At 38.4% G+C, this 15,282-nt stretch overlaps 1 protein-coding gene across 2 annotated transcripts in view; it reads right to left on the reverse strand.

Moving 5' to 3' along the window:
* MDN1 (midasin AAA ATPase 1) overlaps positions 1-15,282 on the reverse strand; it is a 118,416-nt gene that overhangs the window by 40,378 nt on the left and 62,756 nt on the right. For both annotated transcript variants that reach the window (XM_079297483.1, XM_079297484.1), the window contains 19 exons: positions 14,639-14,768; positions 13,878-14,108; positions 12,964-13,161; positions 11,883-12,091; positions 11,228-11,350; positions 10,164-10,361; positions 9,965-10,072; positions 9,203-9,391; positions 8,336-8,425; positions 7,982-8,242; positions 7,579-7,849; positions 7,057-7,216; positions 6,657-6,773; positions 5,314-5,522; positions 4,621-4,766; positions 3,941-4,143; positions 2,605-2,825; positions 1,462-1,575; positions 519-651 (listed from right to left, as the gene is read on the reverse strand). In XM_079297483.1, coding sequence (XP_079153609.1) covers positions 519-651; positions 1,462-1,575; positions 2,605-2,825; positions 3,941-4,143; positions 4,621-4,766; positions 5,314-5,522; positions 6,657-6,773; positions 7,057-7,216; positions 7,579-7,849; positions 7,982-8,242; positions 8,336-8,425; positions 9,203-9,391; positions 9,965-10,072; positions 10,164-10,361; positions 11,228-11,350; positions 11,883-12,091; positions 12,964-13,161; positions 13,878-14,108; positions 14,639-14,768 — 3,311 coding nt within the window. The remainder of the gene's footprint in view (positions 1-518; positions 652-1,461; positions 1,576-2,604; positions 2,826-3,940; positions 4,144-4,620; positions 4,767-5,313; positions 5,523-6,656; positions 6,774-7,056; positions 7,217-7,578; positions 7,850-7,981; positions 8,243-8,335; positions 8,426-9,202; positions 9,392-9,964; positions 10,073-10,163; positions 10,362-11,227; positions 11,351-11,882; positions 12,092-12,963; positions 13,162-13,877; positions 14,109-14,638; positions 14,769-15,282) is intronic.

Consider the following 15,282-nt stretch of genomic DNA (forward strand, 5'->3'; position numbering starts at 1 on the left):
TGCAATACAACTAATTGCTTGAACATATTTTCTACAGAAGCAAGCTTCACAAGAAGATTCCTGACTTCACCAGGAAGGAAAAACCAATGAGCTACTAAACAGGTGCAACACCACGGCCTGTAGGATGTGTAATCAGCTATTTCCTTACACTTTAACTTCAAAATCTGTGTACTTTTTAATCTTATTAGGTAAAACAATCCAAATTCAAAAGCAGGACAACTACTGCAGTTTTGTCAGATCTCACACTGCTGCTTCTGCCTCTTTAATGCTTTACCCCACAGCTCTGATTTTGCCCTTGAAGAACTGCAGCCTGGGAGCTCTGCTCCTACATTAAGTGATTGTGTTCAGTGTGCACCTACAGAAAACACAAAGAATTAAAATACCTGTAAAAAAACCTCTGTCTGATATCTTAGATCACATCTATCAAAACCTAAAAACACCTGGCAGACACCTCAAGTGCTTACTCAGCACTGATTACAGGCACTGGGCACTCTTTACAAGGGTTTTTTGTAACCCACCTATTTGCTGCAGACTCCAAAAGCGTAAGAAGCTGGTCTGTGTGTTCCATTTCTGTATCAAAATTCATTGAATTTCTAATGATCTCCAAAAACTGCATATTCCATCTTGGGTCCAGAGGCATCACGTGTTCATCTGGATAGGCAGACAAGACCAGACAGCAGTGAAACATTACTCAGTTATTTTCCTGGTCCCTGCCTATGCAAGAACATTAGGGAAAGAAAGAAGCACCCTAGAAGGAAGGCAAACTTTCTCACTCCAGATATCCAAACAGAAAAGCAGTAAAGCTGACTGCAGGTTCTGTAAAACAGAATATTATGACAATAAATTAAACAGGGGTTAGAGCACCCAAAAAGAGCTCAGAAACTCAAGTCTTGCTCACATTCCAGGCAAAACACCCAGGACTATCCATAAAAGGCCCGGTGTCACTGTATGCAGCTTTCATGCACCTAACAAGCTTGGAAAGTAAGCCACAGGTCTGAGCTCCCCACAAAATTCAGGGAAAATTCAGGCCAAACTATAAGTTTCAGATGGGCTAACACAAATCCTGAGGGGAAAAGAGATCAGGGTGCCTATACTATCAAGTCAGAAAGGCAGTGAATATTTGAATCACTCTTCAGAACATCACTCGGAGCTGTAAGAATACATCTGAGTCACAGATAAACATCCAGGACTCATGAGCAGAGCACTCATCTCTAACTTCAATAGTATCAACGCATCTAATTGACATATTCGCTGTTCTAGACAGCAAGAATGTTTGTATTTGTTGTAATTTCTTTTTTTTTTTTTTTTGTCTTTTTTGCTCTACTTTCTTCCATGACAAAAGCAACAAATATTTAGAATTTAGCCTTTGTTTTGCTACATACATTTCCTAAGAAGGGTTGCAGTGTATTCAGAGAAGAAATAAAGGAAGCAACGTCTTACATCCATCTTTTTCAGGAGTACCTGTCATAGTTGGCTGTAGCAACTTGATCATGTTACTGACTCCAGATGAGAGAGAACTGGCATAAAAACAACCAAGGGCTACAGCACCTGCTTCCAGCTGAATCCGCACTGAATCTGCAGGTGAAGAGGGGAGAACATGGGCAGAAATGAGTGTTTAGTACAAATCAAGAAAAATAGCTTCAACTGAGCCAGCACAAGCAGACTGAAACAAATCTGTGCATGCACTCTGGATATACTGGTTGGACATCTTTTGTATTAGCTCCAAAAGGTCTTAAAAGCACCAGAATGTCACAGCTGAAGACATAAATCCTATAAATCCTTATATTCTATAAATATAAGGAATTCTAGTTGAACTGGCAATATTACATGTATGCCAGTAAAATATGGTTTGTGAAAATACATCAATTTATACCTTTAAATCTTCTTCTCAATAAAACTTTTTTTTTTCTTTACAGTAAGAAAAAAAAAAAGCACAGTTTTCATTAAAGTATTTTTTACATATTTTCTACTTTACAGACCTACCTGCCTGAGAAAAAGGCAAAATAGAGGGGAAACAATTAATATAGAGACAGTATAGTCTGAGATTTCAGACCACAGAAAAAAGCTCAATGTGTGAAGTATTTGGACTAATGCCTGCCTAAATGCTCCATGAGTTTAATGAAATTAATTCTGTAATTAATTGAATAGTTCATCTCATCTATTATCCAGAATGTTCAGACAACACTGCTTCGGGATGTCTCAGTTCTGCAGTTTCTTGGCTTTCTAAGCATTTGTATTTTAACACCAGAATACACAGAAGACATTTGACTGCTTTCACTATCACTATACAAAGCAGTGAAACGGTATATTTGCTTATACAGACCAAAACTGATCCAAAATAACTAATTCAGAAGTGACACAAGTTACACACATGGCTGAATAAATGAATAAAGGACAATGTTTAGCCCAAATCTCCTTACTTCCCTAACATGCACAGCCTGTTTCTGTCCCCCCCGGAGCCTCCATGCCCTTGAGTTAATGTGGATAGTTGAGTCTTCATAACTCATAATTTAGAATGGTCTGGACGTTTTCATAGAAGACTTATGATTTGCAAAAACATAACAACTCAGCTCTTAAACAAAACAAAGTTAAATTATTACATACCAAGCCCCTGTGGCAGATTTTTGGCTAAGGAGTTAAGCCATTTAACTCTTAATTTCCAATCTTGATTGGTTGCCTTTTCTATGAACAATTTCACTGAAGCCTGGAGAACTTCCATTTTATCCATCCAGTTTGCATCTATATCAACAGCACTGAACTTGAGACTCTCAGGATTAGTGCACTGCATAACTTTCTTCAGATCTTCCAGAGTCACTGGCAATGTCCTGAAACACAAAGAAGTCCAGCAATCAAGATCTTGATCTGCCAGATTCAGGAAAAAATATATTTTTTTAGGTCAAGCTGTACAAACATCTTGAGGCATCAGTGTAGCAACGTAATGATCTTTCCTCCTTTATTTAGTTTTAAAACCAGTTTCCAACTTCAAATCAGTTGGCAGTGTCTACTATTAGGACCTCACTGTTGCCAAAAATTCATGCACTATCCCAAAGAAAATATGCACAGAATTTCACTGAGAAATTCTAATCGATTTGTGTACCAGAATGATATGCAAAATCAAATTTAAAAAGACAAAGATAGGAAAACAAGTGTTATTGAGTAAAAACCAAACAACAAAACTGAATAAAAATAGCAAACAACACAGCATATTGCTCAGAGTTTACAATTCCAACTTCTTAGTACAAACTTCCACAGCTTGTTTTTTCAGTGGAAGCAACCTACAGTACCTGTCCACAGTAGGTTATTAAGCAAAGAAGGCAGAAACAAAGTTTTTGCACCAGTGTGGTAAAAATTAACAGCTATATTGCACAAGAAATCATGAAAATAATTCTTTCATATACCCCCTGCACAGGGGGCATAATGCTTCTTACAGACAACACTGTCTCAAGGAGGAAATTTGTGTTTTTATCTGAAGCTACTGGACCAAAAACTACTGATGAATAATTGATTACATGAAAACAGGAAATCCATAGAATCATTAGTATACTTTAAACTAGTTCAATGCTCAGATTTAGAAGGAAAGCTTAGAAGCTTAGAAGGAAACTGAAGAAAGAGATTTTGGGGCTGTTATTGCCTACTAAACCCAGTGTTTGCATTCACATTTTCTGCTAAACAACTCTCAAAATGAGTCAAGTGCACTTACTGAAGATTAAAAAGTCAAACATTTCAAATGTATTTGGAAGACTTAAGAATAAAGCAGTAAATAATTAAACTTCCATTTGCAGTGATTGTAAGGAACAATAACATGAACACAGTTACAGAGTATGACAATCACAGTCTCTACCTGCACAATGTGATGAAGACAGAATTTTGAAATAAACAATGACGTACCATGAATATACTGTTTCTCATTTACTAGACAATAATAAAAAAACTTGCCTACCTGCAGTTTCTGAGGTTTAGTCTATGCAGACAATACATCAGGACCTGTCCATCACTCTGGACTGTGGAAAGGAGTGAGTCTTCAGCTGCAAACACACCTGAAGGCAGGGAGTCTGGCCACAATCCCACTGCCAGCAAGGACTCACCCCAAGCGTCAGGGGAAGCCAGAGAGGAAGCATGCCTAGTAACCAGTTCTAACACGAGCTACAACAAACAACCAAAAAAGCAGCTTAGAGTCACACTCAAACATGCATTCAAACACCACAGCTCAGGAAAGTCTTTAATTACATGTATTTATTAGGGAATTGTTATAGACCAAATCTTCTACAAACACTATACAATGTACACAACAATATTCCTATCAGAAGTGAAATAACACACTGTGCAGTTTCAAACAGCAAGTGAATGTGTCTACAGATGACAGTGTGCACATTGTCACAGGTTATAGATGCACCAGATGCATCAGCATGAATATCTTAGTCTCAGCTGAAGCTGTTACCAACTACAAGCCTTGGAGCCCAAACAGGATATTGTTTGGTTCATCTCTCCAAGAGCACCATCTTCACCAGTTTCTTGCTCAGGCATTTAAGAAACAGAGGATCTAAAACACTAGCCTCATGAAGTTATATTTTTCACTTATCTAGATGATCCAAGAAAAGCTTTCAAATATAGGATTTTTACCTTTTGGTTAATCTGCAGTTGTTGTGAGCGGCCATAAACTTCCCAACAGGCTCTGTAAAAAGACTTTGCTAATCCAAGGCCTCTTTTCATTTGCTGCACAACTAATCCAGCAGCCTGAAGCAAAGATGACAGAGATGACACAGAACCTGAAAAATACACAACAATTAGAGTGATACAAATGTTTAGCAACTGTCAGCCCTTTAATCTGACAAACAACACTTCAGGTGTCATATTACAAAACAAATATATCCTACTCTCCTGAAAGCTGAATAGATTCTTCCCAAGGTTGATAAGAAAATCTTACAAGACTGTAAATAGCAGATGTCCAGCTCAAAACAAGACATCAAAAGTTGAGATGAATGAAACTCAGCTGCAAAGTACAACTTGTGCAAACACTCTATTTTGCTGCTTTTCACTTTGAATACATTGCCTTCCTGATATCAAGGGGCAACAGACATGTGTCAGTGTCTGATGTTTGCCTGACAAAGCAATGTAGTTACCCCTTTTTCATGACTTGGGCCTACTTCCTGAGAAAGCAAACAACCAATTCAACAGAACCTGATTATAGTTTTATATACTTACTTATATCAGCACATAACACAATAAAAGAACCAGGGTTTAATACTAAAGACTTCATCCATACATATGTAATGAGCCCATGTTGCTAAAAAATACTGAGCAGACTTTTTTTACCTGCTATTGCTGCCTTGGTTTCTGAATGTACAGCCAGAAGTGCATCACAGACACTATCTCCAACTAAACCCAAGCCATGCAGGAGTAACTTCAAATCCAGACTGTCCAACATATTTCCATCATTCTCCCCAGGAATGTAAATTTCAATCCCACGATTTCGCATGGCTCTGGATATTTCCCCATGAACTGGATCCATAGAAAGAAAAAGCCTGTTGGATATTAGAAAACAAGAATTGAAGTTGGAATGGACCTACAACAACCATCCATTTCAACTGCTTAAAATTCTAAGATGTAACTTAGGTCCTTAAACTATTCCTCTGGAACTACCAAACCTGCTTCTGCATAAAGTAAATTCATCTTCATAAAAATGGGGACACAATAACTAAGAAATCCAGAAACAGCTACTGAATTTAAATGAGAAATCTGTATGAGTAGTTATACTTTGCAATTAGACACAGATATTCTGCATGACTTAACTCATTATTGTCTGAGTTATGTTTTATCATCTGCCTACTTAGAAAGAAAGGTTAGACTATGCCTCTGAGCTATAAAGACTTTTAAAAGTCTTATCAACAGTGTCAAATAAATGTGTGCTATTTAAAAACCGAAGTATCCAACATCCAAGCAGTTAATACTATCGATAGACACCTCTTAAAACCAAGCAGGAAAAAGAACTTATGAGATACAATGCAGTGAAAACAGGTTTCTGAAGAGTCAAGAATGTTTCCAATTCAGAGAAACCAGAGCACATCAGCTCCAACATCCCTATCCCAAATTTATAACAGGTAGGAATTATACAGAATCCTGTTACTTTCTCCCCCTATCTTCCCCAGAGACTACTTCAGGTCTCAGAGGACAAACCGTCAATTTGGGTGGCTTGTTGGGGTTTTTTTAAGTCTTGTCACTGCAGTAAACTCAAATTTATATATGCGATGGAAAAAGCTGGGAAGAAAATTATTATGCCATATACCAGCTTTCATAACCAGCATATCTCAAGACTTCACCATCCTCAATGCATTTATCCTCAATTTCATAGACTCAAACAGGGAAGTGCTGAAATCCTAAATTAGAAAAGCAAAATTAAGGCAGAGGCACACTGCTATGAATTTTCCTGTGTAATATCCCTGTTGTGTTGCAACAGGGATATAAAGCAAAGCCTCTTAAGCTCTCTTTTATATGCTCACAGTGCAGTGTTCTTCCCTGTGAGTGTCACTACACTACATGGCAAACTAAATAGCATTCAAAATACCAAAAGACTGGCTCACTGACAACATTTTTATTCTAAATCTGCTGTTTGATAAAGGGGGAAAAAACAAGGAAAAACAAAAAGCAGAAATAAATACCTGAAGTTTGGATGAGGAGCTATTGTAGGAATTGTGCCATCTATGACACCTCTCTCACTCATGGTCAGAACACCTCCTGGTTCCAGCAAAGCATTCAAGCGGTCCAGCACAGAAGGGCTACATGCAAAACAAATTCATGTGGTCATAAAAAGGTACCAGTTTGACCCCTTTCTGATCTGAAATCAAAATAGTACCAAGCTTAAGCAGCCAAACAGTTATCTACTTTATAAGGTAACAGGAAAACTCTCAAGTGCTAAGCTATCTGAGAAGGAAGACACTCTTCCAGAAAATCTAAGTTATTGCTCCTGTGTATTATCAAATGCAAAACACTCAGTTGTGAACCACTCAGTAAGAGGCAATCAGGGAAGTCAAAGGGTTCACTGAAACTAAAATCTCTTACTTGCAGAAATTAACGTTGTCCATTAAGAGCCAGTCTCCAGATTGCAGGGCCTGAACCAACATCCCATCTACCCACTCAAAAGTGCCATGGCTGTTGCAGTCAGCAGCCTGAGCCTGCTGCAGCTTGAAACGCCGAAACTCTTCTACCAGGTGAGCAAACTCTGAAAGGAAACACATCTTACACTAAGACTTTAATGAAGTAGCTTCCAGTGCCATTCAGGAAAAACAGTAGTTATTTTGTTAATAAACATACATGCTTCCTACTTTTTTAGGGGAACATTAACAGCCAAGGCTCCAGCTCTTCAGTAGCCTCTCAGAGGTAAAATCCATGTGAACAGAAAAGGTTTGCAAGCACAAAGAAATATAAAACAGATTGACACTTTACTCCCTATACAGGTACTTTTCTGCATCACTTCTCCTCCACTGAATGAAGTTTGATGAGCATTAATGCCTTATTTTAAACGATGATTTAAAAAAAAAAAAAGAAAAAAAAAAAAAAGAGAAGGAAAACCAATATACATACCTGCCTTAGTGTAAGAATTTATTTTGTTGTTTAGTCGCTGGGTAAGTACAAGTATTCCTTCCAGCTTGCTCACTAATTCAGCTGTAACACTTCCACCTCCTTCCCCCAGAGATTTGGGTTTGTAATTCAGGATGAAATTGCTCCAAGCACGCAGCAGGAGCTCAGCATCATCTGCACAAAGCTCTGCCAGGAGCAGGCTGTCCCTTACGAGTGTGCTCACAGCACTCTCCACCTTTTCCAAGAGGCGCTGCCACGGCCTGTTGATATCAACCTGCAAACAGCCCATTAGGGAGTTAGCTCACACAGAACACTGTGGTGCCAGGGCTCTATTTACAAACACTAAACTCACAGCAGACTGGACACTATAATGTAGGAAGGAGAAATACTTCCTACCATTATTTACCTGCTCAAATCCACCCAGGAGCTCAGTCGTATCCATTGCGCTGTTCATTGCCATGATCTTCAGCCGATGGCCAGTGAGATGGGCCAACAGCTCCACCAGACTGGTTTTGCCAACAGCTGCTGGGCCCACCAGGATCACCATCCAGCTCATGTGCACACACTTCATTATGGACTCCAGGGACTGCAGTGAATGATGCAGAAGTGAAAGAGGTCTGCCAGAATGAGGAATATAGTTGCCACGAGAGAGAACTGAATAACCAATCTGAAAGGGATGACAGACAGAGGCAAATGGAGTTTAGCTCTGCAAGTTGTTTCCTTCCTTATCCCATCACAAAATCCCTTGTCAATCATTTACCTGAACATTATATGGATTGATGTGAAACTCCCTGGTTCCTGTATACACATTGGCCTCCTGGCCAAAAATGTCTCTGTATACAGAAATAACCTAGAACAGTTCAAACAACAAAAAGAGAATTATCAGTTCAAGCTATCCATCATTCCAAAGATTCACGTCTAAAGGTTTACATCTGAAGTATCTTTTCCTCTCAGCTCCACATCTCCATGACAGTAACTAACACAGTAAATCAACCACGTGCTCATTTAACTCAAAATGCAGCAAGCAGTGTGAGTGTGAGCTGCCCACAGCAACCCTTCCATTAATCACGGTTCCTGAGACTTGAAATACTTGTAAGCAATGTCTCCCTTTAAGAAAGTATTGTGATACAATTCACTGCATAAATAACACATAAAAATACAACAGTGTTACAGGGAGAGGAAAATAAACCCATGAGGAAATATCCAGTCAAACACAGCCAGTAACTTCAGTTTTACAATCTGACTTTTCAGTTTAATACCATTTAAATGATGTGAAATTAAACAAAAGCATAGGATTTATAAGCAAGAGAAGGTTAAGTAGGTAGCAAACATATTTAATGCAGAATCACACAGTAATATGTGCTTTATTGCAAGTCCTTGGTTATTCTACTTGACTTCATTTACATCAGCTGTCTGCTTCTATACTAATTAAATTGCTATTTGAAATGGCAAGGGAAGCAGATACCTATATTGAACCTCAAAACCCTAAACAAACCTATTTTTCTTTTTTAAGAGATAAATATCTATGAACGAATTGCAAGGAGTCTATAATTTGGAGATTCATACTTGGATTTCTATAAATATGAACTGATCATCTGAAGAGAAAGGAAGGAGAACAATGGCTCACCTTTTCTTTGTCTTCTCTGGTTCTCATTCTTTCTCCATATACCAAAAACACATGCTGGCCTGGATCATAACATCCTGGTGACTGGTCAACAAGCATAAGCTGGCACCAGCGGAAGAGATCACGCAAGTTGAACTCCCAGGGTCCTCCTTTCTGTCCCCACTTTTTTTCAGCCATTACTTCTTTCTCAATCTGGAAAAAAAAAAAGAAGTAGCAATTTAAAAAACTAATCTTTTATTCCACCCACAAGCTGGTCTTCAAAATTTTTTTTTAAGTGTCAACTGAACTTCTGCCTTTGGCACTGCTTATAAGGCAAAGACAGCTGAAAGAGCAGGTTGAATTTACTTTGCTGAAGATTTGTTAGGAACTAAAGCTTGATTTAGTTTGTCTCTACTGTTTCTCTAACACTCAGCTCAATTTTGCAGTTTACTCTTGTCCTCTTATAAATGAATATCCAGTAAGATGCTGACACAAGAGATTTTACCTAAGGCCACAGAATTTCTCCTGTGTATATATGTTTTATCTTCTGTGAAGAGATATCTGCCCTGTCAGATATCAACCAAGCATCTGATTCTCATGGTACAAGAACTCAGCTACCAGGTTTAGTGGTGTTCTTTACTTTCTTCTGTATGTATTTCCATCTCTCTTTTTTTACCCACACACTTCTCTATAAAAATGCTTGGAAATACAACATTAGACTTAATTTTTTTCTAATTTTACTGCATTCTGCCTACTTCTACAGAAAAGAAATTAAAATATGTTTACCTTGTTATTGAAAGCAACCATTTTAGCAATAATAGTTTTATCAATAGCAGGAAACAATGTCTTCCCAATAAACTTCATATCCTCTGCTGACAGTGGATCAACATACACCTGTAAAATCAAGAGAATTCAGAGTGTTTATGAAGTCAGAAGCCTATAAGACAGGATCATGATGTAGTTTAAATCAAACAAAGAAGCTTGCCTGTGTAAATCTATTAAGAAAGGACTTGGGGAGACCCTTCCTTCCACCTCCTTGTCTGTATGGATTCTGACATCCAAAAATCTTAGTCGTCTTGTGCTGTACGTGAAAATTCATTCCCAGTTCTGGAACATAAATCTCAGCTCTGTGGTCAAAGCATGCATTAAGCCCCTCTAACACAGACTGAGAAGCCAGATTCAACTGAGGAAAGAAATAAGGACACAATATTAATGTTCCACAAAACATTTTTGCATAATCTTTAGCCTAATAGTCCAGGATGTATAGAAGGTAAAATTCCATTGCATTGCTGCTCTAGAACTAACACATGTTATTTCCACCAACTAGACTTATTATACTGGAGTAGATAACACTTCCTCATGTTCACTTTTTATCTGTATTTTTTCACTGTGTTAACAAAACAATTCTCCATTGTAAAACCTGTATTTTCAAGATTTTTTTTTTTTTAATTTATGTTCATACATTTGTGGCACTCAGAGTATTTTGTTAGTTTGTTTAAATTAAGGCAGTCTTAGCTATTTAATTATAGTGGTTGTTTACAGTGGCATTCTTCACAATAGGGGGAAAAAATGAGGTATAAAAGGGGCTGAAGAATTGCAGATTTTGCACTCTGCATATTGCCAAGAAGGCAGATCTGTGCACACACATGCTTGAAAGCACTTGCTACATGGTCCATGAACAAACCTACAGTGGCAGGATAGCTTATACTGGCAAGATGGAACCTTCTCCATCTAAATTACACCAGTAGCCAACACAGTACATTAGTCCCCAGACAAACACCTATTTCAGTGAAATAGTATCCATGTAAGAACACTTGTACCAAAACTTCTGTTGACACCCTTCTCTAAAAACTTTCAAATGTAAATCAAACTTATCCTTGGTTTTCTTCAGTAATTTAAGATAGGATTCAACCCTTGTTCTACTTCTCAAACAACTCTAGTTATGTGCCTCCATGAAAGGCACTCCAAGGTATTTATTCCACAGGCCAAATCACCAAATTTGCTCTTCTACAACATTCCATTTTATTTGTCCCCCAAACCTGAATTTACCTCATCTAGGACAATCCAGTGTCCAGCCTTTAATGCTGCCAGCAGTGGTCCATCACGCCAGGCAAATTCTCCTCCCTTCCCACCTTCAACAGGCAAGTCTGTCCCAAATAGGTCTGTCACATCCTTTGGGAGTAAAGAACAGAATGGGGGAGTTGAGGAGTTACAAAATTTAACAGTAGTTTATAAACAGCATTTGTTAACATTACTTAACATTTTCTCCCTTCCCTTCTAGTATCTACACTTTAGAACTATTTGAAATTTTTCAGCAATTGCTGAAAGCTTTTCCATTATAGGACTCCAGTAACCAGGTACTACATTTAACTTAACAACAGGAATTTAAATTGGAACAGAAAAGCTAAAAAGCCTTAGAGCTGTTTTCAAGTAATGTTGCAGAAGCCAAGAAAAACATACTAGACAAAGATATGCATGACTTCACCTGAAAAGAACAGAAATATCTGGGAATTGGCACTCACTCACAGAAGCATACTGCTCTGTCTGCTTCTCTTTCCCATTCAGTTCTATCTTGAGAGCAAGAAGGAAAAACTGACATTTCTCAGACACAGTGCCAAAGTTAAAGAGAACTGCACTTCAAAAGTTACACAAAGTTTCCACCCTGCCATAAACACAGAGTGATGAAGAGAATATTTTATTCTACCGTTTGCTCAGACAGGTTGATTCGAACAAGACAGTTGCCTGAGGCTTTTGCCAGGGCAGCAACTAGGCTGGTCTTGCCCACTCCTGGTGACCCTTCCAACAAAATAGGTTTGTTAAGCTGTAGGGCTCTTAACAGTCTTTGTGCATTCACTGCTGTAGTCCCAGCATTCAAAGCATAATCTGTCACATTGCTCCTCTGGAGAACAGGACCTAAAACAAGGAAAGATAAACCAGAAAACAATTAAAACCAATAAAGAATGTTTATGCTGGAGGTCTCTGAATGAGCTCACTCTGTAAATTGCTGATCTCAATACAGCAAGCAATGGAGATCCAGCTTGTATGCTATTCTCAGAGATCTGGCACATACACTTTGTTTGACCCACAGCTGCATTTTATGCATGACTTACACAAACAAGCCATCAATGTCAGAAAGTTCAAATGTGAACAATTAGTGCAGCATTAGGAACACATAGGTCCATGTGCTAAAAACTAACCAGCTGAGTTAGAAAGCTCACAGTCATCACTTTTTAGTCCTGTTGTGGTATTTTAAGGGTAAGAAGCAGTGTTTTGCTAGTCCCATTTTAATATTTCTGTCCCATGAGGAACTGAAAAGCAGAGACTTAATAAATTTGCTAAAATTGCAGCAAATATTGGAAAGCCTAGAGGAAGGCATGGCATTAACCTCCACTCTGTTTAGCTTTGTACCCAGGACCCCTGCTTCCATGCTTTGCACAAGGGCCAGGATGAGCTGCAGCTTTTGTTAGTAGAAGTTAACAGGCATTATGAGCATGAAAATGTGACAGAAAATCAGAATTCAAAAATAAAAAACCTCTTCTTTACACCAAAAAAAGTCTATGAAAATTAGGCCATCAACCATTAAGAAGAAAGGAAAAAAGGGAATGAACAGATGTGTCTTAATAAATGTGACTGAGTTGCAATCTAGACACTTGGAGGCAGAAAAGGCATTTTTCTAAAGCTTAAGAACCAATAAATTGTTCTATGATAGTTCAGGTATCCTACTTAGATTTAGTGCATAACAAAACTACTGAAATACAGATGTCCACCCACTCCCGGTCTCTTGCCTCTTGGAATAAAAAATGGGTGAATCCCCATAAAGCTGTCCATCCATACGAACTCTTTTTCCTTTGTTCTGTCATAAATCTTCAGTTCATTCTTCTGATAATCAGTCAGCTCAAAGAATTGACTCATTTTTTCACATAAGAATGTCAGACATTTCTCACGAGCTAATAAAGCCGTATCAGCTGAGCAGGATGTTGTACCTGTAATTAGCAAAGTTAAGTGTGCTTCACAATGTAACTAGGAACATCCATCTTATGTCAAGAAACTCAATCCCTTCACGTGCCTGCAGGTTTATATTTTATTTTAATTTTATTTTTGCTTGACAGTGCTTCCAGTACTATTTACCATGGACAGATTGTTCTGTGATGAACAGAACTAAGGACACTGTATTTCCAACCCCCTTTCTTCCACCATCACAATGGTCCCAAATCCCTTGCCACAGGTCCTCCAGGCTTTCTTTTCTGGCATTTCTTGTGGTTTTCATTTTCCTTCTCTCCCTTATCTACTATTTATCAGCTGGGCCAGCAACCAAACACATAAAAATGCATTCTCAGCTATGTGCATGGTACAGGCCAGCACAGAGAGATGCTGACATGGGGACTGAGTGATAGAGAGCATAATATGTGCTCAAGTACTGCATCAACTCAGAACACACAATAAAAACCGTAAGTTTTCTTAATTTGTGTGGTATCCTTTGTAATATTATGAATCCCTCTTCTTCAGCTTGCTCTATTACTCAAACCCTTATTACTGAAACACAGAAAAGGCAAATGACATACAGGAGACTGTCATATGGAAGTAAAAACTTCTCCCAGAAGAGTCCCACGCTGCCTCAAAGCATTTTGTTTGCATTTGACTAAAAATATTAATACAGAGTTTCATATTTTCCGCTACCAAATGAACAGTGCAGACTTACCTGATCCTATTCCATCAATATACACCAAACATGCAGCATGGATAAAAGACATCACTGGAGAAATGTTAAGGCGGCTGCACCCCTTGGCAGAACTCGACTCATTCTCTGCCATGACATTCATAAAATTAACCCAGGCCAAGACATCTCTCACACTGAGAATACACTGGCGACCAAAATCTTGATTAATTAGCCATTCAACAAAGTCCATCATGAGTTCTGCTATGTCTGCCCCTAAAAAAAAAGTTAAAAAAAAAACCAAAAAACAAAACCCAAATAAATCTGAGTTACAATTTTTTTGGCCACATCTACTACACTGTTGCAAAAACATCTCTAAAGTAGGTACAGCTGCATGAGCAATGTGGATGTAGAAAGAGAACAAGAGAAAAGAAAGCTCCTGCCTGAGCTGATGTTACAGATCCTTTTAAATTCAGGTAATAAGACAGCATCAAGTGCCTAATACTAACAGTGAAGCTGCTGGCAGAAAGTGAAGTGCCAGTTCTTTCAGCACTCTACAACAAAACCAAGCTGGGATACTGAAGGGCTGGGGATAGTACAACTACCTGGATGGTGAAGTAAACACAGCCTTGAACTTACTTCTGGCTAGACATGTAACATGCACAGTGAAGGAAGAACAAAGTTCAAAATGTATTATACTGTCCTCAGGGAGAAATGTAGCAGAAAAAGGGCAACAGTGGTGTAACTTCTGAGGAAAGGTTGGCAGCCTCCAAACTCCTTCAATACCAACACACAAAAACACCTACCCTTGTGGTTTCTTGCACCCAGAGACAACCCTGGATGAAGATTGTGTTTTACAATCTGTATCAAATCATCCCGGCCATTGCTCTGTGGACACCATATTTCTGTAAATCTGTTGCGTAGTGCAGGGGAAAGCTGCAAACAAGCAGAGGGACAGAGCAATTAAAAATTCATTGCATCATCTTCCCTAAACCTCACAATTAACAACTGCCTTGTAGTCCTATACTTATAAATAATAAAGTGAACAAGATAGATCTTTCCTTCTAATTCTGACAAAAACACTTTGTAAGAAAATCTTTGAAAGAATGAGGATTTTTAAGACTTCTAGTAATGGCATCAATGCAGAAAGTGGGTGGTAAAGAAAGTTCAAAAGAATATGGGAAGAAACTGAGCTGGTTTGCAAGCACCAAAGCTTCATTTCATTCTAGGACACCATGTATCAAATAATGGCTCTCTAATCTCCCTTTGCTTACAGAAGCTAGCTACCACAAGGAAATTTGCCTTCAATTACAACTCGTTTCTCTAATTCCTCTCTTCCTTGGCTGCTTTGTTCAAATAGAAATTAACAGCAGAAATGCAATTCAGAAATAAATCCTGTTTAAATACATGGCCTCAATGAGTGGTTCTCTACTCCAGAAACCACTCCACC

The sequence above is a fragment of the Erithacus rubecula genome, assembly GCF_903797595.1.
Source record: "Erithacus rubecula genome assembly, chromosome: 2".
In the NCBI taxonomy this organism is placed as follows: Eukaryota; Metazoa; Chordata; class Aves; order Passeriformes; family Muscicapidae; genus Erithacus; species Erithacus rubecula.